Source organism: Pleurodeles waltl, chromosome 11, assembly GCF_031143425.1.
Source record: "Pleurodeles waltl isolate 20211129_DDA chromosome 11, aPleWal1.hap1.20221129, whole genome shotgun sequence".
NCBI lineage: Eukaryota > Metazoa > Chordata > Amphibia > Caudata > Salamandridae > Pleurodeles > Pleurodeles waltl.
Window position 1 is genome coordinate 779,229,140 of NC_090450.1, and position 26,429 is coordinate 779,255,568.

The 26,429-nt window shown below is 43.4% G+C and overlaps 1 protein-coding gene across 5 annotated transcripts in view; it reads left to right on the plus strand.

The window, feature by feature from the left end:
- Positions 1-26,429, plus strand: part of VSIG10 (V-set and immunoglobulin domain containing 10) — a 235,858-nt gene that overhangs the window by 146,627 nt on the left and 62,802 nt on the right. For all 5 annotated transcript variants that reach the window (XM_069214493.1, XM_069214491.1, XM_069214492.1 and 2 more), the window contains one exon: positions 19,567-19,848. In XM_069214493.1, the coding sequence (XP_069070594.1) occupies positions 19,567-19,848 (282 nt within the window). The remainder of the gene's footprint in view (positions 1-19,566; positions 19,849-26,429) is intronic.

The following is a 26,429-nucleotide window of genomic DNA, read 5'->3' on the forward strand; positions in this document are numbered from 1 at the left end:
TTAAGAGGCTACTGTAATGAGGGACAGATGAGGCTACTGTAATGAGGGACAGATCTTTGTATGAAAGAGCAGCTCCATTTTACTTTTGCCTCGTACGTTTCACGGTGTTAGCACTACCTTTAAATTTGGGGGCTCAGGCATTGTACTTTCACGTTGTGTCCCATCCGTGGCTACATATATATCTCGAGGAAGGATACAGGTCATTCTAAGTGTTTTGATCCGAGCATGTGAGAGGATATCAATTATTTACTTTTATCCATGAGACATCTAGCAAAAGGACGTTTAGATAGAACCTCGGCCGGTACGGCCCTCGTGTGTAGTCCCACGAGCCCATGCAATGTTCAGTCATTTACTACCGTGAGACCGCATGTGAAAATAAAATGTGAATTATCAATGATGTGTCTGGCTTACTCACTTCGTACTTTTTCCTATTTTACTTTTGCCTTTGTGCATTGTCATCCTCCCATTCGCTCATGCACATAGCCAATCACGTGGCAGTGACAAGTGACATCTTCTTAGCTGTTTATCAGCAATGTTTTAATCCACTTAGTTTCTCAAAACCGTTTATTTATCCACTATTATCAACTCACTCATCCGCACTTTCTTTTCACTCATTAATTAATCAATTCACTTACTTAAGTATGCCATCACTCATCCACTTTATACCTCAAATGTTTTTTTTATGTACAGTATCACCCGCTCACTCGCACTCACATTTACTCATGTGCCTCTTATCTTCCGCACTCTTCTAGTCCCTCGTTCATCATCTGGCATGAAGAACAAGAATTCCTACAGCCAATAGGTTTTGGCTCTCAAAGGCTAAGCTATTGGCTCTGCTTTTTCTTTTGCCTAGCTCATGCAAATGCCTGCACAAACACACAGGCACACGCATGGCCGTCAATCTTACATTAGGTTTTCTATTAAAGCCTCTTTCAAGAAGGCCTCGGATGCGCATGAATCCTTTGTAATGCAATAACGTGTATTCATTCGTCTTGACACCTGTTTCTGCTTGCATCGTGACATAGGGTATCATTTTACATTTACAGTTCCAATATGGTGGTTGGGTGTGTTACAAAACTAAATTAAAATATATTTTAAAAAATCTGAAAAAGAAATATATGTAACGTGCAGGAAAAGAAGCATGCAGTCTGGCAGCACTTTGAGGTTTCTGGGCCATCATTGAAAAAAAAAGAATAAATAAAATAAAATGTGAAAAAATGAACTCTGGGATAATAATAGAGAGCAAGGTGGGAGCATTGAGGACAAGTGTGGGAACGGAGTGGAAAGAGAGCACAAGCGGTAGGCAGAGGGAAAAAATCAGTGGGGACAGTGAGGAAAAACAAGCACTTGCAAGGAGTAAAACGAAAAATAAGTCCCTCTCAAGTATGCAGTGGAATGATACAACTCGTCCATCGAGAAGCCTGAAAGACCAAAATGCTCAGGCTAGCGCAGGAGTATTAACAAGAATTATTATTGAAATATTCATCATGAAATAGCATAGAAAATTTACTTATCGTAGAAAAATAATACACTCATTTGAAATGTGCCGACGAGAAGTGGTTGAAAATGTACACGAAATATGAAACTAATGCCATGATAAAATGAAATATTGAGCTTTTGTTTTATAAATGTAGTAATACATCATATTTTGGGTTATATATTAAGGGTTAGCCTTAATAATTGAAAGCTTAGCGGAGGTCTTGGCCTAGTTGCCCGTCTCATATTGAACTGTATTTCTTAACACGTTTAATAAACCAGCAAGCTAAAGAGTTTTACTGTAAAATTCCACTCCAAAGAAATAATGTGCTTGTGACTGTAGACTTTTTCAAGAGAACTGCTTACTAAAAGATGCTGTTCCTGTTGAATGCAACAGTGTAATTGTAAAATGTGCTAGACTGACTTTCTCAGGAGAAAACAATAGAGACACTGACTGGATTACGAAATGCAACAGTATTGTTACCTGACGAGCCGAATGATGAGGACATCGCAAGCTGGACCAATCCTGGACATGTGAACTGTGAAATACTAGAAATCACTATTTGGATGTTTTAATATTTTTGGACAAAAGTATTAACATACAATCCATTGACCAATAGGGTTTGGGAGATAGTTTTGCAGACTTTGATATAGCCGCAAAAACACAGGGGAAAAACTGCCCATTATCCATGAGATTCTTGCCCTGTTCTTTTTCTAGCCGAAAGGCCAGTACTTTAATTTGTGTCTTGAAAAGAGACTTTGCTTAACTTTAATGCTAAAGACTTTGCCCTTTCCGAACTTAGCCTGATATCTTTCTGACAATCTGATGTCCTGAGGACAAAGACTGACACTGCTTGCTGATCCATACTGAGGATAAGTGAATCACAAAATGTTAAATGTATGGTCTATTTGCTTTTCTTTCCAGGTACCAACTGCTATATTTTGACAGAGCCATAGCTAGATGGGTTTTTAAATTTGTTTTGACTAAATTGTTTTGCATGAAGCCCAACATGCTGATGCTAATCTGCTGTTAGTGAGGAATCATCTGATGAAACCTGCTAATTGAATTAGTGACTGAAGTCTTTCTTTGCTTAAACTAGATGTATAGGATAACTCTCTCACAGATTCTTTTGTTATTAATCTGCACCATAATATCAGTGTGTTGTAGCTCAAGCCTTGATTAGATTGTGTTTCTTTAGGCGCTTCGGACAGCCAGTCGTGTTTCTGTAAGTTTATCATTTGATTTTTAGAATTAACTCACGTGACACTAGCGTTGTTAATATAGGGAAATAGATATTTTAACTTTTAATCAAAAGTGTGGTTATTCATGACTAAAAGGTCCTGGTGCGTCAATTACTGACTCCTATTGATTTCTTATGTTGATTATTGATGGCAATTGTCTATTGATTATTGATTTGTGATGACACTGGGCATTGTGGTGGGATCATCTCAAATGTTTTGGTCAAAAGATTTATCAAACTCGTGTCCTCTTGTAAGTTTACGCGATATCAGTAGATGGTAGCAGACTGATGGTTAGGCCCTTTGGGAACCCATCACAGAAGTAAGGTGTTATTAAGGAAGAAAGATAGTAGTAGAGGGTTTGGCACTTTGGGAGCCAGTCACAGCCCTTGGTATATTCAGAGTAGGTTAGATTTATTTATTTTTCAGTTATACAAATTGGAGAGATGTGTCCCTAAGTCACAAAATGACTTTCCCGAAATCTCAGAGCTTGCCGATGGTTGTTTGAGGATGTTCTCGGCGTTCTAGTGATAGTGTGAATGAGGTAGGTTTTGTGCTTGCACAGCTTATGCAAATCTCAGGTGAATTGTGAGGGTTTTTTAGGGAGTTTGTGTACTCCAAATTAGGTTTTAGCAGGAGTGTGCGTACTCCGCAGTGTGAGGGTAGGGAAGTCGTCAAACTTCAATCGTGTGTGGCACTTTGTGCTAAAAAATTGTTCACATGGTTGTTGATGAACGGATCCTGCATGGTCTAAGACTCCGGAGTATATTGAAAAATGTATGAGACACTTGGTTTATGTTGTAATTTGTCCGGTTTAATAGGTTGATTGGGCGTGGCCGACGAGTCAGAGTGTGAGTTAAAGTGAGTGAAAGAAAATTTTGACTGAGACCTGGCGAGTCCTATGTGCACCAGGACAGGTCCATTGATCAGCTGAGAGTAAAATTTGTGGGTCGAATTTTGCTAGCGAATCTGGGAAGCTGATAAAGAGAGAGTAGCTATAAGAGTGGCCACGATCGTCAGTGAAAAATCCGTAGCGCTTCTGATGCTATTGTGTTACCTTTTTCCTGTAGTAAATCAGCAGATTTGGGTTTTGATTTTTGATTAGTGCTCGCAATATATCGCATTAGTTTATGTGGATCTGAGTTTGGGAGGACAAGCCGCAAGACTTTGTCAGCCGCAGTAGGTGTGAGTGTGATGTCATTGGAGCCGCGCTGGGATCGGTTGGTTAGTGAGTAGGGTCGCGCATGGATTGGAAGCCATCCGTAAGGCGTAATTGTTTGAGAAGGTAGGCAAAGAGAATTCTGGGAATAAAAGTCACTTCCTGATTTGATTTTGAACAAAATAAAAGGCGAAAAGATTACATTTTTCAAGGCTTTTAAAGAGTGATTTGAGGGGCGATACGTACATTACAGCGAGTGTTGGGTAGATTGCTCCGCCAGAGAATACACCAGCTTATATCTTAGTGGAAGAAAAGGGTGTTGCGCCATGTCTTTTGGTGCAATGCGAGCGAGAAAGATGGGAGTTCAGCGTTTCCTATCAGTGGAACATTCAATTTGAGAATTTTAGAGCATTTAAGGATGGTAGTGTATGATTTGAAGCCCCCTCCGAGACCAGCACAGTTCGAGACATTAACGATCTGGGAGCTAGTAGCCAGACAGCAACAGCAATTTAAGCTTAGAACGAGGAAAGCAGAAAAGACTCCAGCAGAGGCTAGATGGGACTGTGTTCAGAGAGTTTGGAGAAGTGAGAAATTGCAGGGAATTAAGTTGTTTCTAGCAATTACTCAGGACCCTAAGAAGGAAGGAAAGCTACCCGAAAGTCAAATAGAAGCCCTTCCAAAAGTAGGGAGGCTAGAAAATCCTCGATAGGGAAGGAAGAGTCAGATGATGATGAGTTCCTTACACAGTTATTGAGAGATCGTCTGCCACAATATGCAGCACATGAGAGTGATCCAAGTACCAGTGATGATCCTTCAGGTCTGATGCAGGGTAATGCAACAACGAGTTTGGTGCAGGTTAATCCTGTCCTGACACAGGTTCCGATGCAGAGTAGCCTTAGTGTGCCTACCACTCAACGGATGCAAAACAAGCTACAACCACCACAGATTCAGAGAATTTATCCTGATGTGCCCATTTTAGAAACTGCCACCAATCTGATGGTGCCGACAGAACAGGCTCACCCGAGACGAGTATTGGTTCAGACAGAACCGACTCCACTTTTTCTGCCCCGAGTGCAGCCACAAGTAATGCCGAGATATACTCTGGTAACAGGGACACAATCAGACATGTCACAAATAACGAATCAGAATATGGGAGTTACCCTCCCACAGAATTTAGGTAGCAGACAGGCTCCAGATGCCATATCTTTGCCAATCACTGTTGGTTCTCCTGTACCATTGTATTCCTAGCCAAAACCTAGTGTATGTGATCAGAGTGTAATGACACAAAATGCGATAGGAGGAGGTTTTACTGAAAACACTCAAGTAGTGACTCCTGTGGGACCGACCTTTAATGGGTCCAGGTCCTTGTTCGAGCTTAGTCCAATTGAAGTTCCGCACTTGCCACCAGTACAGGCAAACAACATTTCGTTGCAAGGTTTGATGGCTCAGCAGTTGACTGAATGGTTGGATAAACTGAATACTCCACAGAGCGCTCCTAAGGGAGAGGAGTACTTGAATTACACTAAATTGGGCCTGGTAGCAGGTGAGGTTATTGAAGGAACTATGGGCGTGAATAGGTTAGAATTATACACCGAAGCAGAATTGAGATATCTGTGTCCAAAAATTACAAGAGAAGTGAGCAATGTGCTCCAGAGATTAGCAAATGTGGCCGGACAACGTGGCATAGCAATAGAAAAAAACAAGCATTTGAAAAGAAGTTACAGAATAGATTTAGAGTCAAAAGATTTTGAACACATGAGATCTGCTGGAATAAAGGCGCACCTTATGGAAATAGTTCAGGGTGCTCAACTTTGGAGAGCGTTAGACTACTGGGAAGGCATATGGGTAAAGAAAAGAGATGAGAAGAAAGAAGATCCTGTAGATCATTCTGGAAAAATACAGCAGGATAGGGATCCCATAAAAATGTTACCAATGAGAGAAACCCCGGAAGGGAACTTTGTTCATGTACCTTGGAGCAGAGGTGACATTTTGTCATTTACGAATGAATACCCCAGATTGAGAGAGAAACCAGTAGAATGGTGTCAGCAGACAGATAGGTTTGTGAAACTTGCAAAATGCTTTTTGGAAGACCTGAACACCCTCTTTGAGATAGTGGTTCCAGTTGATCTATGGATAGAATGTTATCAGAGTGTAGATTGACCAACAGGTGAACCACAGAGAGCTAGAAATACAGGTGCACCGTCTCCTGAGGTAGTGAAATATTATTACAAAGTGATTGGATTCCTGAAAACAAGAATTTCGCCCAAGAATATTGATTGGCAGAGAATTGACAAGACAGTTCAGGAAGCCAAGGAGTCAATACATGCGTATTATGTATTATGAGAGACTGATGCAGGCGTTCAAGCATTATAGTGGTACAGAGACAATCGAGGCTAAGGACATGATTCATTTTGTGTTCAGATTTGTGGAAGGATTGAAACCCCAAATTGGCCGATGATAAAGAGTCATTTGATTTGCTGGCAAGCAAAACCGGTTGATGAGGTGTTGCAATATGCAAAATATTGTAGCAATGACATTGAAATGAAACAGAAAAAGCTGAAGGAGAAAGCAATGGTGATGCAAATTAAAGCAGCTCAGACAGGGATTCAGGGAAATTTTCCACAGCAGATGCTGCAGCAGCAGGGAAATATGATGTTTCAACCCCAGATGAGAGGCAGAGGTCGCAGAGTAAATATGAATTGCGGTCCAGATTTAGGTGCTGTAGTGGTTCAAAATGATGTGCAGGGAGTGAAGAAATTGTTGCCTTGTCATGCTTGCGGGGCCGTCGGACATTGGAAACAGGAGTATCCAATGTTGATGCAAGAAGGTGTTGTTCAGCAAAGTAATGACGTAATTTCATTTCAGAACATGAGTACTGAGACTGAGCAGTCCAAACCCAAACTTTCAGAAAAATGTGAATCAGATGCAAGATGCTCAACCCATGCAGCAGGTGCAAGTGCATGCTTTGCAGCTTCTTTAGAAGTAGATCAGAAAGGTCCCTATGTGAAGAAAAAAGTAATGGATCACAAAGTTTCATTCTTGGTTGATACAGGAGGTATACGCTCTACAGTTAGGAGTGCCGAAGTTCCTAATTTGCCCCTTTCAGGGAAAAAAGTAGAGGTAGTGGGAGTAGCAAGTAAGTTCCTGACTAACCCGATCACAGATTTGGTTCAGGTTGAACGTGGCAATTCTCAGGGATTACACTGATTTGTGTTCTGTGATTCAGGTCCAGTATCCCTACTGGGAAGAGACTTGCTGTGTAAAACCAGATGTTTGATCACTTGTTCAAATTATGGAATTGAGATTCAGACAAATAGTGATGATGAAGAGCAAACCCCAGAGATTGAATGTGAGACAGTAATGAGGAATACCCCCTGATTAATTTCTTCCCGATGTTCACAGTGAAAGAGCTTCACCCGGACTTTCAGGGAATGGTTAAAGATAAGGTGTGGGATCTGACAGAAAAAGAAGTAGGTCTGATAAAAGAAGTTGAGCCAGTTAAAGTCAGTGTGAAACCAAATGCAGTTTTCCCTCAGATTCCGCAGTACCACATGCCACAAGATGTCCTTATGAAGGTTGCCCAAATAATTGCAGATTAAGGGGTTTTAAAAGAAGTATTGAGCAGCCCATGTAATTCACGGATAATGGGACTGAAAAAACCCTGTGGGAAAGTTCAGATTTTTAAGGATTTGAGAAAAATAAATGACATAGTGATCAAATGTTGCCCTGTGGTACCAAAACCAGCTGTGAATAATGTTTCAGATTCCATGCGATGCAGAATGGTTCGCTGTCATTGACCTGTCACAAGCTTTCTTTTCTGTGCCTCTTCATGAGGATAGCCAGTTTCTCTTCTGTTTTAAATTCTTGGACCAAGTCTATTGTTGGTGTTGTATTCCTCAAGGGTTTTCAGAATCATCTTCCATATTCAACCAGATCTTGAAAAATAATTTGGAGTCGTTGGACTTGCCTTTCCAATCAACCTTGGTGCAGTACATTGATGATTTGTTGATTGCATCCAGAACAAGGGATGAGTGTAAGTATGACTCGATTGCCCTACTGAATCATTTGGGAAAACATGAACATAAAGTGTCCCCGTTGAAGTTGCAGTATTGCCAAAAAGAGGTGTAATATTTGGGTCATCAGATTGAAAAAGAGTCAAGGAAAATATCCAGAGAAAGAATCACAACTGTATTGCAGATTGAACCCCCCGACAGCACAGAGAGCTGTCCGAATGTTTCTAGGGATGGTAGGTTACTGCCGCCAATGGATTCCAAATTTCTCAGTTATTTCAAAGCAATTACAGAAGCTGACACACAAAGAAATCACCGATCCCATAGTGTTAGAACAGGATGAAATGAGAGCATTTACTGAATTGAGAGAATGCATGTGCAGGGCTCCAGCTTTAGGTATGCCTGATTACTCGAAACCTTTCAATTTGTTTTGTCATATGCGTGATGCATGTTCTTTGTCTGTCTTGACATAGGTCCATGGAGGCATAAACCACCTAGTAGCAAATGTTTCAGCTACTTTGGACCTAATCGCAGTAGCCTTACCAGGTTATTTGCGTGCAGTAGTAGCAGTTGGGCAAAGCCTCACTCAGTGTGAAGGTATAGTGATGGGGCATTCTTTGACAGTCATGGTCCCTCACTCAGTTAAAAATTCTCCTAAGCTGTACTAAGACACAGCATTTGACTGGTGCAAGATTGACCACATAGGAGACAAGTATTTTAGGGTCACCAAACGTATAGTTAAAAAGGTGTACAGTACTGAACCCGGCAACTTTGCTTCCAAATGAAAATGTTGAAATTGAAAAGTTAGAAGATATTGAACGTGATTGTCTTGAGGTAACTGATCTATGTACAAAACCGAGACCTGACATTAGAGACACTCGATTGGAAGAAAATGACCGAATTGTTTTTGTTGATGGTTCTTGTTTAAGAGACACTACAGGGACACTGAAAGCAGGATATGCTGTATACATGGTTTCTGGTATCCTGGAAGCCTTAAGGCTTCAAGGAGTGTATTCTGCACAAGTGGCGGAACTGGTAGCTCTTACTAGAGCATGTCATGTTTCTGCTCAGATGAAAGTCACTATCTATACTGATAGTCAGTACAGATTCGGAATTGTTCATGATTTTGGCCAACTGTGGTCACAAAGAGGTTTCATGACCTCTTCTGGTTCACCAGTGAGAAATGGTGAAAGAATTAAGGAATTTTTGCATGCTATCCAAATGCCTGAAGAAATTGCTGTGGTGACATGCAGTGTACATCTGAAGTCGCAGGACTTCGTCTCTATGTGTAATGGATATGCGGATCAAGTTGGTAATGGATACGTGGATCAATGTGTTTTTCACACTTAATTGTATATAGTTCAAAGAAAAATTGGAACTGTTACCAGAAGAAGAAAATGAAGCATATACAAGCTATGCATTAAAAGTAATTGATACTTTGGAAGAATTTAAATTGTTGCAAAGTCATGTCAGCAGGGATGAGAAGCGTTCCTGGAGTAAAAGGCAATGTGTACAGAGGCAGGATGAATTGTGGGTTTCAGAAGATAGTTAAATGGTTTTGCCAAACAGTCTGTTGTCTCAAATGGCCGGATATTATCATGGACAAGCACATATTGGGAGGGATGCCATGATCTGGTTGTTCCAACATGATTGGCTCAATCCAAAGTTTAGACAAGTTGCTGGAGCCGTTTGCCATTGTTGCGTCATTTGCCAGCAAATAAATGCGGGGAAAGGGACAGTGGTTAATTTGAGCCACATTAGAAGAGCAGGAGGTCATTTCAGCAGAATGCAATTGGATTTCATTGCGATGCCTGTGTGTGGAGGTTTGAGATATGTGTTGGTAATTGTGTGCATTTTTAGTCACTAGATTGAAACATACCATACACGTAGCAATGACAGCCTCACAGTAGCAAAACTACTGCTTAGGGAACTGATACGCCGTTTTGGATTTCCGATCTCTTTAAAATCAGATAGGGGAAGTCACTTCAATAATGAGGTAATTAAATTACTGTGTGCAGCATTGAACATTGTGCAGAAGTTGTATTGTAGTTACCGCCCCTAAGCATCAGGACTAGTGGAGCAAATGAATGGTACCCTGAAGTCAAGAGTTGCAAAGATGTGTGCGTCACGAATTTGAAGTGGCCTGACGCATTGCCTTTAGTTCTGATGACAATGAGAAAACACGCCTGACAGAAAGACAGGACTGTCGCTGCACGAAATCCTCATGGGAGCCTTGAGATTGCCAGCAGTGCCTGCAAATGCACTTGTGAACATTACAGATGATATGGTGTTGGACTACTGCAAAGGTCTGGCTGATGTGGTCCGCTCTTTCTCTCACCAGGTGGAAGCCACCACCCTGCCTCCGATCCATGACCCAGGACACAACCTGAGAGCCAGAGCCTGGGTTGTGGTCCGGAAGCACGTAAGGAAAACGTGTTTGGAGCCTCGTTGGAAAAACCCATACCATGTGGTTATTAACCACTACCACAGCTGTGAGGTGTGCTGGAGTTCCGAACTGGATTCATGCCAGTCATACAAAAAAGGTGACGTGTCCAGCGGATGAAGAAGTAGAGTTGTTGAAAGTACCAACAACAGTCAACCAAGTCTCAGGGCCGGAGAAAGATCAAAAGGAAACTGAGACCGAATCTGAGCCCATTGAGGACCGTTCAGTCACTCCTGTGAGAGACGAAGGAGAAAGCATCCAAGAGGGTGACAGTGAGCCTATTTTAATTGAGGCAGCAGGAGAGCCCAGTCAGAGGAGGGCTTTCCCAAAAGCAGATGATTTTGAGAGACAAACGGAGCAACTGCCAGACCCTTAAGGAGAAGGAGTTGAGGTGGAACAAAGCCAAGGTGTTCTAACTCCCCTTGAACCAGTTGCAGGTCCATCAAGCGAAAACACCATAAAGCAAAAGGAAAACGCAGGCTCAACACTGAAAAGATCAAAGGACAAAAGCACACTGAAAGGAGACAAGTGGTCAGAATCACAAGCAAGGAGAAAGGAAGTGGTTGTTGAGACCACAATCGAGGAAGAAGTAGACACAACAAGGAAAGAAGATCTGAGTGAAGGAGAGTTGCAAGGGGATCGAAAGTTGAAAAGGAAGAAAATAGCAAGTAGAAAGTACGCAGGTCCTGAATGGGCATATGCAACTACAAGTGATTGGCAGAAAGAATTTATGTCCTTTTGTTTTGATCGAAAAGTTCCAGGTCAGTATTTTGGCACTTGCAGGGGGCTAATGAACTGAACTGGTCTAGCAATCTGATAAGAGTGCCAAAGAGAAAAATAGACTGAGAAAAAGTATCCGAATAAGACTTTTGAAACCGATTTTGACAAAGCTGCTAAACCGATTTTCGACAAAGGATCCTGGAAGTGAGACTGAGCTGTAAATAACTGCTGAAAGAAGATTCTGTTTTATTTTTGATTTTGTTGCAATTTTTTAATTTTTCTTCTTTTTTCTGATTCTTTACAGATCATGACTAACGTTAGCCAGCAGAGTAGGAAGAATAGATGCTGTAGATATTTGAGTCTTGGCTTAGCAATTGTGTGTGTGATATTGTTTGTGGTGTTGATTGTGGGTATGACAATACTTGATAAGAGTAAAATTAATCATGCTTCTGCTTTTGAAACAACTACTGCACTAGCAGCCACAGAGAAGCTCAAACTGGACAAGAAATATTTACATGAGGGTACTAACGCAAATGGAGAGCTTTCTTCTAATATTTTCTATTGCTTGCTGAGTGAGTCTCTTGGGACAATGGATGCAAAGATTTGTTTTGTGTGTGCACAGATTCCTTCATCAGTTCAAGAAGGAGTTACATATCATAGCTTACCCCTTACTTATGGAAGTTGTTTGTTACTAACAAGATTCTATAACCAAGAATATATTCAGTACTTCTAATCAAATCAGGAAATTGTCTTTTCTTTTGTTCCTATAATTAGGTATTTGAGTTAGATAGCTAGAGATAATGACATAGTATCAGAGGATTCTTTGAACTTACCTTAACATTTGGCACGACATACGCTCACCGGAATAACCTGACATGCTTGCTTGCACCTGTAGAGAAAAGCTTTTTAGATCACACAGATGACAGGAGGAAGGCATTAAAAGACAAGTTATAAAAAGGATTAGAACAGCGAAGTTATGCAAATGATTATGCTTTCAGTGCAATAAAAACACAAGGGAAATTAGCTTTAGATGCACTACACATAGGGAAGCTTTGTTTTCATAGGCGTAAATCACACACTGACATTTATTTGTGGGCACGAGTGAATGCAGACGTGTTTTTGTTTCAGAGTAAATGGACGTTTATGTTGAATGGACAGGACCCAGCTATTCCAGGGATATACTATATTTGTGGTCTTAACGCCTATTACCGTCTTCCAAAGGGATGGTATGGGACGTGTTTTTTGGGAATAGTTTTCCCAAAGATTTACCAACCGGATGATTTAAGGAAATTTCCTAAATTGTCTGAATTACATTGTGTTAGACAGAGGAGGGAGTCTCCTTCAAGTATAGTGGGAGATATATTTGTAGCAATAATTTCTTCAGTAGGAGTTGTTTTGAACTTAATAAAGATCCAAAAGTTGTCTACTATTGTGAATAACATGCTGGCAAAGTTTTTAGGAGCTATACTCCTGATGGATACTGAACTTGCTGCTGAAAGAGCTATGTCTCTTCAAAACAGGCTTGCTTTAGACATTCCTTTAGCGAAAAATGGGTGAGTTTGCCAAATTCAGATGCTTGACATTGTTGCTCATATATTCCAGATAATAGTAGAGAGATTAGGAGCTTATTTACTAACCTGACTAATAAAAGTGCTGATTTGAAAGAATTAAAGGAATCAGGTGATTGGGAAAAGGTTGGCAAAGGCTTTGCTACAATGGGAAATTGGCTCAGCAACATTTGGAATGGAATACTATTGAAAATAATACAAGGGGTATTGATCATTGTGATTTGCTTAATTGGAAAATGGGGAATATATAAAATTTGCTAAAGAATTAAATTAAAAAGGACAAAGGATAACCAGAGGAGGGAAGAATAGAAAAGGGAAAAACTGTTCAGAGAAAATTCAGAGGGGAAACGAAAATATGAAGAAATTGAAATGCAGAATTTTAGCTGATGCAAAAATTTGGAGGGGAAGATTTAGTGTGATGACACATTCAGTCATCAGAGGAGGGATCGCTAGCGCAGGAGTTGTAACAAGAATTATTAATGAAATATTCATGTATACAGTATGATGAAATCGCATAGAAAATTTACTTACTTTTCTATGCGATTTCTTTGCTTGTGTATCTTGGATTTGTGTTGTTTTGGTCTTGTTTTACTCAGATAAATATTGGCTATTTTTCTAACCTGGTGTTAGTCCTTTTCTGGTGCGTTCTCTGTGTTACTGTGTGTGATTGTACAAATACTTTACACATTGCCTCTGAGATAAGCCTGACTGATTGTGCCAAGCTACCAAGGGGGCGAGCAGGGGTTGTCTGAGGAGTGTAACTCCCTTACCCTGTCTAGAGTGAGGTTCCCTGCTTGGACAGAGTGCAAACTGCCTGCCAACCAGAGACCGCCTTTCTAACACTACGCAGCTGTAGTCTTGGCATTTCAGCCTCCCATTCTCCTAGTTATTAAATGGTAATGTAGTTCTGACTTGTTACTGTTTGTCTTGTGCCCTGGGAAGGATTGCTGAGTGGAGCCCTCAGTTGTAACTTTTAAGACTCTATGCCTACACATTTATTAAGCAGTCTACAGGAATATGAAGCTTCTAGTCAATCACAAAGGGAGTGTCCTCCCTCCTGGCTACCCCAGTTCTTCAGTGTTGGACCCCTAGCAAGTAATTGCCAGCAGGAAGCCGCACTCTGTCCTTTTGAAAATTCTGGGTCACATCCATTTGAGCAGTGGGTGTTGTGGAATGCCCAGTCAGGCTACAGAGTCAAGTTTACACTGCTGACTCCAAAGTATATGTGATTTTTTCTCTCCCAATATTCACCTGAAGAGGAACACACTTTTCACAGTTGCCTAAGGTCTCTTGAGAAAGGGGACCATCTTGTGGAATAGGAGCGCAAACAGGTTTAGAGTCTAAAAGGTGTCAGGGATCACAACTGATTTTGGATCTCTTGAGTTTGAACTACTTTCCACTATTCCATTCAAGATTGAAATCCTGCAAAAGGTGGTCCCCTTGGTACAGTTAGGTAAGGTCTTGGACACTACTATGTGTGGATGCTTGTTTTCAAATCCACATTAATCCTCTTTTTCAGGCATACGACTGACTGGTGCATTTCCCCTCTCACCGGTAGGTGGTGCTGGGCACTCAGCCTTGTTCTGTTGGAGACTCATGGTTGAATAATCAGTCGGAAGTAATCCACCCAGGTTCTAGTTCAAAAGCACAAGAACATAGGGCATTGTTTGATGTGTTCAGGGACAGAGACTGTAGGAAATTGGATTTGTGGTTGACTAGGGAGTGAGCCCTGGTCAAGCAGCAACTGCAGTTCTTGTCAGGACAAGACACAAGCAAACCCCAAATTAACCTGTGCTCAGGCCCCTGGTAGCTTCGCACAGAGCAGCCAGGCTTAACTTAGAGGCAATGTGTAAAGTGTTTGTGCAACACTTCATACAGTAACACAGTGATAACACTTCACAAAAGAAACCAAAAAGAGTGTTAGAAAAATAGTCATTTTAATAAATAAAACAAGAACAAAATGACAAAAATCCAATTAGTAGAACCAGAGATGTTAACATTTCAAGTTTTTAGAGAAAATAAACGCAAAAGACATAAAGCGCCAACTGTGGATATTTTGTTACACTGGAGAAGGACAAATTTACAGACCAAGGCTGACTGCGATGGAGCATAAGCCAGCTTCAGGGACACAGTTATGACCACTGAACGGAGTATCTTACGTCCTCGTTTGCGGAGCATTGCTTGGATCCGCGTCAAAGATCTGTCGTGCAGCCGAAGTGATTTGTCTGTTCAGAGATGCAGCAAGGCTGGGGTGCAAGGTCCGATTTTGTCAATGTCGAGGAACCCGTCGATAAGGGCTTGAGATGCAAAGTCCAGAGTCGAGGAAGCCTCATCAGATGAGTCAATGCACCAGTTCCGATGAGCTGCAAGGCTGCAGTGCGGAGTTTTGGGTCGCTGGCGAGGCTGCCATTGCTGAGCTGTGAGGGCTTGCACTGAGGATGCTTCCCACAGAAGCAGTTCCGATATCATGCTTGCTGCTCTGGTAATGCGAGTCTTTGCGACTAGTCCGTTCTGCTTAGGGTTGCTGGATCCACATAGAATGGCAAAGCACCTTAAGCCCATTTCCAAAAGTCCAGGAGTAGAGTGGTACCACATAGCATGGTAGACCCACAGATGGCAGAGTCCAGGTACAGATGCAAGATTGTTGGAAGCCTCTTATGTCCCTGAAGCTTCAGATCAGGAGGCCAGCCAACTAGCCATTGGAGTCACTCTGGGTTCTGGATTCAAGAGATGCAGGTCCAGACCTTCTCACCCAGTCAAGAAGGAAGCAGACAGCAGGTCAGCACACCAAAGCAGGAGTCCAGCAGAGTCCAGTCCTTCGGAGTGGCAGTGTTTCAGCAGCAAAACAGTCCTTCCTGCCAGAGTATCCACAGGTCCAGAAGTGTACTGAAGTGGTACTGTCTGAGGTCCAGTTGTGCCTTTAAAGTGGGGGAGCAGCTTCTATAGGCATCCCTTTGAAGGGCACAGATGTCCTACCTTCCTGACCCTGGGTCCAGAATAACTACAGGAAGTATCCAGCCCTTTGTGTGGAGACCGCACAGCCTATTTAGGTATAAGTGAGGCTTGTCCCAGCTCCTCCTTCCCATCCTGCCAGTAATAGCCCAGTAATAGCCCATCCAGTCACACTTAAGCTCCCATTGTGTGCGACTGTCTAGGAGGAATGCACAAAGCCCAACTGCCAACTACACCCAATCATGTGATCAGGCACCAAATGGCTAAGGCAGGAAAATGCCAACTTTCTTGAAGTGGCATTTTCAGAATTGCAATTTAAAATCTGACTTCACCATAAGTTAGGTTTTTAAATTGTGATTCCAGAAACACCAACATTATCTGATTATCCATTCTATTTGGAAATAACATTTATAAAATGTTTTAATGCAACTCAAATGTTATCCTATTGGAGGGGAGAGATAGGCCTTGCAGTAGTGAAAAAAGAATTTGAGTTTTTACTGCAGGTACATGTAAAACCTAAAATTGCAAGTCCTACTTTTTGAACAAATTTCACTGTGCCCTCTGGGCTCTCTCGGGCCTGCCCTATGTGTGAGTTATATCTATTAAAAATTAAGGTTTGAGTATGGTAAAGGTTTACTTTGCCAAGTCGACATGACAGTTTACAACTGCACACCCAGGCTCTGCAGTGCATCTTTTAAAGGGCTACTTAAGTGTGTGGCACAACCAGTGCTGCTGGCCCATTAGTAGCATTTAAATGGCAGACCTTGGGTACATGTAGTACCACTTTATTAGGGACGTATAAGTAAATTAATTATGCCAATTGGGGATAATCCAATGTGACCAGGTTTATAGAGCAGATCATAATTTTCTTTGGGGTAAAACCTTGCCCAACCTACACAATAACCTTTTTTTCTGAATTGTTAATTTAAAAAAGTTTCTCAAGAATGTAGAGCTTTATGGGTTCATCCATAGATTTCTGGCCTGTTTTCTCCATAAAATCCGAGCCTGGACATATTTTCTTACATAAATTTGTAAAAACTTTATTGCCATCACCATTTATTAATTGTTTATTTTGGTTTAAAACAAAGCATATACATATTCAAAAAGTGGAGTTTATTCTTGCATTACATTTCCATGAACAATTAGACAATTCTTTCTTGATTTGTCTTTTAATTCTATAAAAAAGGGTCAAATCACTAATAATATCCCTTCTGTCAGAACCTTTTAGGATATTCATTGCCTTATTCACCAAACTAATATTTACATCATTAAAATCTTATTTCTTAAAAGGATTTACCATCAGAAAATTGTATATCAAGCAGTTCATCTACCATGGCCAGAGATGCAGTAAATTCTTTCATGCATCTTGTGACCGCCCCTTGCCTTGGGAACTTCCAGAAGTAAACGTTGTGCAAACTGCAATAACATGCATTTCCAGAAGGTTTCTGGGGGTACACTTCTCCCTCATCTGGACAGAGATGAACCATCCTACCAATACCTGTTCCCGGTTTGTCTCACTGCCTGAGTGAAATACACAAAGACCAACTGTCAGCTACGCCTATTCATTTGACCCAGGAGGCAGGCTGCAGACACTAAATAATTGGGGCAAAAACATGCAGCTTTCAAAAAGTGGCATTTCTGAATTGTGACTCAATATCCAACATTACCATTAAATAGGATTTTAAATTACAATTCTGAAGACACCAATTCAACCCTTCTATCTGCTCCCAATTAAAAATTATCACTTATTAAATGTAATAAGGTAACCCAATGTTATCCTATAGGAAACACAGACCTTGCAGTAGTGAAAAACGAATGTAAGAGTTTTTCACAACTAGGGCATGTAAAACCTAAAAATACAGTCCTACTTTTTAAATACACAGCACCATTCCATATATTCTGTTCAGGGCCTACACTAGGGGTGACAAATGTATTAATAAGGAAGGTTTAGGCCTAGCAGACAGTTTATTATGCCAGGTTGAAATGTCAGTTTGAGCCTACGCACACAGGCTGCAATAGCAGGCCTGAGACGGGTTTAAAGGGCTACTTCAGTGTGTGGCACAATCAGTGATGCTGGCCCACTAGTAGCATTTCATTTACGGGCCCTCAGTACATTTAGTACCACTTTACTAGGAAATTACAGATATAGTAAATGTGTCAACTAGGTTTACATCAAATTTCACTATGACTAAGGGAGAGAGCACAAGCACTTGAGCACTGGTTAGCAGTGGTAAAGTGTGCAGAGTCCTAAAAGCCAACAAAAATGAATTCAGAAAACGGGAGGGGGGAGGTAAAAAGATAAGGATGACCCTGCTGAGAGGGTCAAGTCCAATACCCACCCTAACCTTATTTTAAATACAGGCCAACAGAGAACAGTTCCATTTCTGAAGTCTGAAGGAACCGATGTACCACATAAAAGAAGTCAAGTGCACCCGTTTATTGTAGAAGAATGTTACTTTTGATATAATCATGGAAAAACCTCATATATTATCCCAAAAAAAGCAGAAGGTGGAATGACATTAGGGCACAAACAGAATGAAAAGAGGAGAAGGACTGCTTAATTTGTGTAAGTGGCTGCATGTGGGGGACACCCACACTCATTTTTGGGGACTTATTTTTCATCATCAGAAATTGACCGAGAGAGAGAGGCGTAAAATGGAAAAAAGGTGGAAGAGAAAGATCCATAAACACTGACAATGGGAGAAGTATGAAAAATAACCTGCTAAAATTTGTTAAAAAGACAGGAAGTGTTGGGTAGTGGAAGAAAGAGGCATTCAGTGGAATCAGCCCTAGGCAGTCTTAGTATTCAGACATAGCCAGTGCTTAATTTGTAAATGAATGTGTCCTGGTCCCCAAAAATCGGCACAGAACTACTTGGCCGGTGCAATTTGATGTCAGCATGCAGAACACCAAAATTGTGCAATCTTCAGTTCACCTGAGACCTCTTTAATCCACTACCAATCACCCCCTATCCCTTTATGTCACTCATACATGTTGCGGCTTTCTCCCTTTGTGACGTTTTTACCAGCTTCTCTTCCTACGACTTTCTGTTTTGTGCGTTTTCCCTCTCTTGCTATATGTAAATATCTGATGCAGACAAATACCTTTGCCATTCTGAGAAATAAACAGCCTTTTAACAGCTTTAAACAGCTTTGAGCAAATATGCTTTGGGTGTTACAAAGCAGGGTTTTGCCCTCAAAGAAGAAACGTAAGTTTGTTAGAACTTCAGAAAGCTCTGCCCGTAATGCAGCTCTGCTCTAGTGCAAGATCCTAGTTCTTTGCAGATTAGCACGTGCTGGCTCCCTACAGTAATATTTTTTATGTCATGTTGAAATTGTGCAATTTCATTCCAGAGGGTTAATGCGAAAGGATTAGATTAAAAACGTGCAAGCTAAATGATTACTTTTCCAATGTAGGCAGATTTACTCGTCTCCTAAACTCTTCCACCATGCTGCATGATACAGATTTATTATGACTTGATGCCTTGTGCACAACTTGGGTCTGTACCGGAAAGAATGTACCCGAATGGGACTTCCAGTTGACCAGTTAAAACATGGTTTCTCGTGGAAAAAAGATTTTAGGGGATGTAATCATTACTCGAGCTCAATAAGTCCAGTCCACTGAACATGGGGAGTTATATCAAAGCTGTGTATAAATGAACACATCTAAGGACGAATACAAACAATACAATTAATACCATAAAAAAAGTTTTTGAGGGTGCAACTGCATTTGAAATTTCCCACAGGGTAATCCAGTTTTTCATAAAACATTCTGCAGAAACCATACATTTTCTGCAGAATGTGAGTCAAATTACTACATTGTTTAGAGAAACTGCAGAATACCAATCTATGTATTTTCTCTGCACAGCTATGAGAAGCCTGGATAGAAACCATATGAAAGGTTCTTGTAAAATGTGGGCAGAATTTGTGAAGTTCTGGGTCTCAAACGTGAAGGATCTCTCTTGATAACAATTGCCCCTTTTTATCCTGTATTTTGCAGTTCTGCCAAAATCACCACCTGAGTGCTGGGCAGAGACTTCCCAAGCTGGGTTCCTGGTAGATCTCCACTGCGCTTGGCAAGGTGGCTACCCTCATCCTGTTTTCCAGTGGCGGGATGGAGAGAAAGTGCTGGGACAATCGGAGTCTTCTACTGCTGGCCTGGGATCTATGGATCATTTTGCTGTAACACTGGATAGGAGTCATCTTCAGAGTGGGAAGCAGTTTGAGTGCCGGGTGATTCACATCTTGCAGCAGGAGCCACAGACGTGTACCATACGCACCAGTAAGTCTGTCTTTTATATTCCTGTTCTGTGTTGTGAGTTCCTTAAGAGTAATCTTGAGGTCTCACATGTAGATATACCCCTGTGCTACCAACACATTTTACATTTCTCCCATTTAAACAAGCCTTTTCAAAGCCAATTGATCTCGTCTTTGGTATCTACTGGGTTTGCCAATAGGTTTTAGCCTTGCTGTACTCCAGCCCTGACGCTGTGCAGCATAGCTAACAAAAGAAATAAATGTTGAAAAAGCAGAGGTTATGTTGTGTGCATGCTTGCGAGTGAGAGTGGGTTTACGTGAGAGAGAGTGTGTGAATGTGTGAGAATGAAAGTGAAGTTCAAAGGGCATGTGATGTCACTTCTGCTACACCTGACATTTCAGTGAATTGACATCCATGGTCACCGGGCACAAAGTAGCCCAGTACTGCGCTTTAAACAACTGAAATCTTTTGAAGTTAACCAGGACTGCATTGTTTTGTTAATATGTAACAACTGCAATATGTAGTCGCGTAGACGTGGAGGAAGCCATAATACTTACTAAGGCAGAGCAGGTGAATGTTGTTCATTTCAGGGATATCTTTAATACATAAATCATAAGTTACATGTGGGCATCCTGGCCTGTAGTCTTCATGCACTCCTCTGTTTGCCAGTACTGGAGAATTGTAAAGAGAGGGATATTACCCTTCACTTCACTACTAACACCAAAATGTGTACCGACTGAGAAATCAACTGTTAGACTTTTTATCCTTGGCGTGGTCTCCCTTAACTTTTTGCCTCTGTTCCCCAGGTTGTTGATGTGTGCTGGACTCTGATTTTGCTGTCTTTGTTACTCTGGGCACTTTACCACTGCTAACCAGTGCTAAAGTGCAAGTGCTCCTGTTTAAATTGTATGTAAGTGGTTCATCCATGATTGGCATATTTGAATTACTAGTAAGTCCCTAGTAATGTGCACTAGAGGTGCCAGGGCCTGTAAATCAAATGCTACTAGTGGGCCTGCAGCACTGGTTGTGCCACCCACATAAGTAGCTCTGTAATCATGTCTCAGACCTGCCACTGCAGTGTCTGTATGTGTATTCTTACACTGTAAATTCGACTTGACAAGTGTACCCACTTGCCAGGCCTAAACCTTCCCTTTTCTTACATGTAAGGCACCCCTAAGGTAGGCCCTAGGTAGCCCCAAGGGCAGGGTGCAGTGTATGGATAAGGTAGGACATATAGTAATGTGGTTTATATGTCCTGACAGTGAAATACTGCCAATTTCGTTTTCACTGTTGCAAGGTCTGTCTCTCTCTCATAGGATAATATGGGGGCTACCTTTAAATATGATTAAAGTGTAGATTCCCCTAGAGAGTAGATGGACATGTGGAGTTTGGGATCCCTGAACTCACAATTTAAAAATACATCTTTTAGTAAAGTTGATTTTAAGATTGTGCGTTTGGAAATGCCACTTTTAGAAAGTGAGCATTTTCTTGCTTAAACCATTCTGTGACTCTGCCTTGTTTGTGGATTCCCTGTCTGGGTCAGTTTGACAGTTGGGTTGTTTTTCACCTCACACCAGACAGTGACACAAAGGGAGCTGGGGTGTAATCTGCATTTCCTGATTAGCCATCTCTGCTAGGAGGGAGGGGTGGAGTGGTCACTCTCATCTGAAAGGACTGTGCCTGCCTCTGACAATGCTGTCTCCAACCCCCTGGTGTGTGTCTGAGGCCTTGCCTGGGCAAGGCAGGATTTCACAAGAAGGTGTGAGTCCCCTTTGAAGGAAGGTGACTTCAAAGACTAAAATGGGTATAAGAAGGGCACCCAAACTTACAAACTTTAGAAACACTTCTGGAACCAAGGGGAACCGCTGCCTGGAGAAGAGCTGATAGCTGAGGAAAACGTGCTGCCCTGCCTGTGACTGTGCTTTGTGGAGCTTTCCTGCAGTGCTGCTTCTGCCAGAGTAAGAGGGCAAAGACTGGACTTTGTGTGCCTTCCATCTTGAAGAAGAAATCTCCAAGGGCTTGATGTAGAGCTTGCCTCCTGTTGTTGAAGTCTCAGGGATAGCAAAGACTTCTTCCTGCCAGCACCTGGAGTCTCTGGAGAGACCCCTACTCTGCTCTGTGGTGCCCTTCCAGTTCCTGGGACCCTGAAAGGAGAGGCTGGCAGCCTAAGGACAAAAATACACGCACCGAGCGCCGTGCGGAGAAAAGATCGACGCGAATCCGATCGCGGCTGAGAAAACGACGCGACGCCGGTTCCGCAGCTGAGAAACGACGCCGCAGGAAACGCGACCGAAAAACCGACGCCCGGAGCAGGAGAAACGACGCGCAGCATCGCTGACGGAGGCTGAGAGATCGCACCCTGCGCCGCAGGACTTTCGTATCGTCGTGTGGCTGGCTTTTTCAACACGCACCGCCGTGCCGAGTTGTTTTCGACGCACACAGCCGTGCAGGGTTACTTTCGACGCACACCGCCCGTGCGGGGTTATTTTTGACGCAAACCAGGTACATTTTCACGCTAGCAGCGCTAGTGTGGTGTTACAACTACCTAAAGACTCTTTTTATTTTAAACCTTTAAAAAATCATAACTTGACTTGTGTATGTTGGATTTTTGTCGTTTTGGTCTTGTTTTGTCTAGATAAATATTTCCTATTTTTCTAAACTGGTGTTGTGTCATTTTGTAGTGTTTTCATTAAGTTACTGTGTGTGTTGGTACAAATACTTTACACCTAGCACTCTGAGGTTAAGCCTACTGCTCTGCCAAGCTACCAAGGGGGTAAGCAGGGGTTAGCTGAGGGTGATTCTCTTTTATCCTAACTAGAGTGAGGGTCCTTGCTTGAACAGGGGGTAACCAGACTGTCAACCAAAGACCCCATTTCTAACATTGGTGACCAGCGGTCGGGATTTGGACTTGTATTTGTACTTGACATACAGTAATTAGGTGTACACTACTGTTTTGATCTCAGACCACTACGTGACCACATACTACTAGTCTTGTGATTTTTGTTTTTTTCTACTTGGACTGTTTTTCTCTGCATTCAGTTTCTTTTTTTTTTCGCTGATCCCGTGATTGACTTTTCTGGAACTTCATTTGAGAACTTGCTTTTCTGTTTTTGGAACTGTGCATATTTTTTTAACCTCTCATCATGTCTCAGTCTGGAGATGCCCTAGCTGAAGCTGCCTTTGACTTGGAGAAATTGGAGAGCTACAAAGTGGCTCAGTTGAAGCAGTTTTGTAGTAATGTTGGCTGTCCCATTAAGAGCTCATCCAAGAAGGATGAGCTGCAAAAGGCGCTGAGGGCCTGGGTGACAGCCAAAGCAGCTGAGGGGCACACAGATGAGGAGCCAGAGGGGGAAGAGGAGTTGCAAGTCACTCACACTGATGTAGTGGGTGGGCCTGCTATGTCTCAGGGGAGAATCTCCAGGGCAGGTAGCAGTGTGTCCTCCAAGAGTCTGACACCTGGAGAGTTACAGGACAGACAGGCAGAGAGGGAGTACCAATTGGAGCTGAAAAAGCTCAGTCTAGAGGTGGAACAGAGGAAGCTGGCCCTTGAGGAAAGGAAGATAAACATGGCTCATGAGCTCAGTTTAAAAGAGATTGATCAGAGGAGTCAGTCCAGTAGGGATGGTGGCAGCAATTCTACAGTGCAGCCTGAGAGAAGGGTACACATCCCAAAAGACCTTGTGAGGGATTATAAGAGGGAGGATGATATCTACTTGTGGTTCAAGGGTTATGAGTCAGCTCTCCACATGAACCTGGTCCCTGAAGCTCATTGGGGGGCAGCCCTGTGGAAGCATTTTGAGGCAGAGGGGAGGGACACACTGACGGCCTTAGGGGATGCTCAGAGTCTCACCTACCCTGCCATGAAGGAGGCCTTACTTACCAGGTATGGTCTCACCCCTGAGCAGTACAAGGAGAAGTTTAGATCCTACAAGAGAAAGGAATCCCAAACATGGTTGGAATGTGTTGATTCTTGTTGCAGGTCACTGGATGGTTGGGTGAAGGGCAGTAAGGTAAACACGTATGAGGGGCTTTACAATTTAATTGCTTGGGAGCACTTGTACAGTTTATGTTTTCCAGAGCTGCGCCAGCACCTCATTGACAGCAAGCTGACTGACCCCAGGAAGCTTGCACAGGAAGCGGACCGCTGGGAGAGCACCAGGGTCCAAAAGAGGTATGGGGGAGACCACGCCAAGGGTGGGCAGGGTCCCTCTCAGAAGAAAGGGGGGGGTAAGGGCAAACAGGATGAGTTCTCTAAAGGGCCCCAAACTGATTCCCAGGGTAAGGATTCCCAACCCCCCAGTGAAAAGAAGCCATGGTTCTCCAAAGGGAAGCCAATGGCAGGTGGTCCCCTACGTAAGTGCTATTCATGTGACCAGGTGGGTCATGTGAGGGGGGACCCCAAATGCCCCAAAAGTACACCGGCACCCACTGGTGCACCGTCCCAGGGTTTGGCCAGTGTAGCGCTTGGGGAGGAGTTGGTTTCAGGTGGGTGGGAACCAGCAGAAATGACCCTTGTTTCACTAGGGGACAGTGAGATGGTCCAGAGAAACCTAGTGCCTGATAACACTAAGAAGTACAGGCAATGGGTGACCATCAATGGACAGAGGGTGGAGGCTCTAAGAGACACAGGAGCCAGTGTGACTACAGTGAGGAGTCACCTGGTGTCTGAAGAGCAGATTGATCCCCGGGTACTTCACCAAGTAGTTGCAGTAGACAATTCTGAGCGCCTCTGCAGAGTGGCGCAGGTTCCCTTTGAATGGGGGGGGGTCTCAGGTTCCTGGAAAGTAGCTGTGAGTCCAACCATGCCTGTTGATTGTTTGCTAGGCAACGACCTGGAAGATTCCCCTTGGAAGGAGGTGGAACACAGGTCTCACTTGGAGATGTTGGGTCTGCCTGGGTGGGTATGCGTATCCCCCCGGTCTATGGCAGCCAATCAGGGTAGTCAAGAGCCCCTGGAGCCTGAAACAGTGGCCCAGGGGACCGCCAAGAAGAGGAAAGGCAGGAGGCGCGGGAAACCCGCCCCAGAAGTTCCCACGGTCCGGGAGGAGGCAGAGCCTGAGGGTGATGCCCCGGAACCTACAGGGGAACAGGTGGCTGAACTGGGGGAGGTCCCTGAGCTGTCGCAGTGGCAGCAGGAAGGGGGACCCACCAGGGAAGTATTCTGCACAGCGCAGAAGGAGTGCCCTACTCTTGAGGGACTGCGGCAGCAGGCTGCAGCCCAGGCGGCTGGCGGGGCGCCAGGTACTCACCTGATTTATTGGGAGGATGGCCTCCTGTATAGTGAGCCTAAGGTTCCTGAGCCGGGGTCAGCTCGTATGCTGGTGGTACCCCAGGGCTTCAGGACCTTCCTACTGGGTTTGGCTCATGATGTGCCTTTGGCAGGACATCTAGGGCAGGACAAGACCTATAAGAGGCTTGTCTCCCACTTTTACTGGCCCTTGATGAACAAGCAGTCAGCTGCTTATTGTAGATCTTGTCAGACTTGTCAGGCAAGTGGCAAGAGTGGGGGGAAATGCAAAGCTCCCCTCCAACCTTTACCGGTAGTCAGTACTCCCTTTGAAAGGGTAGGAATTGACATTGTGGGGCCTCTGGATCCCAAGACAGCCATGGGCAACAGGTTCATCCTGGTCTTAGTGGACCATGCCACACGGTACCCAGAAGCTATTCCTCTAAGGACGGTCACCGCCCCCGTGGTGGGACGTGCCTTGATGGGGGTGTTTACCCGCATGGGGTTCCCCAAGGAGGTAGTATCTGATAGGGGTACAAACTTCATATCCACTTATATGAAGTCTCTGTGGAAGGTGTGTGGGGTAACCTACAAGTTCACCACCCCTTACCACCCCCAAAGTAATGGTCTGGTTGAGAGATTCAACCGCACCTTGAAAGGCATGATTCAGGGCCTGTCAGAGCCCTTGAGGCGTAAGTGGGACGTCCTCTTGCCATGCCTTCTGTTCGCTTACAGGGAGGTGCCTCAAAAGGGACTTGGCTTTAGCCCCTTTGAGCTCATCTATGGCCACCCTGTGAGGGGACCGCTCAGTCTGGTGAAGGAGGCTTTGGAGAAAGCTCCTAGTAAACCACCCCAGGATGTATTTAGCTACATGCTGGCACTAAGAAACCAGACTGCCCGCTTCAGGAGTCTCGCTCAGGAGAACCTGGAAGCAAGCCAGGAGGATATGAAACGGTGGTACGACCAGAATGCCACTCTGGTTGAGTTTCAGCCTGGACAAAAAGTGTGGGTCATGGCACCAGTGGAGCCTAGGGCTCTCCAAGATAAGTGGACTGGGCCTTTTGAGGTGGTGGAAAGAAAGAGCGAGGTCACCTATCTGGTAGACTTGCAATCCCCCAGGAACCCCTTGAGGGTCCTACATGTCAACCGCCTCAAACCACACTTTGAGCGAACTGAGCTATCCATGCTCCTAGCGACAGATGACGGGGTGGAGGAAGAGAGTGAACCTCTTCCTGACCTCCTGTCTGCAGGAGAGAAAGATGGGTCTGTGGAGGGAGTGATCCTCTCCCCCTCCCTGACTGAGGAACAGCAGAGGGACTGTCGCCACGTGCTGGGACAGTTCGCCTCGCTGTTTTCCCTGATCCCAGGAGTCACACAC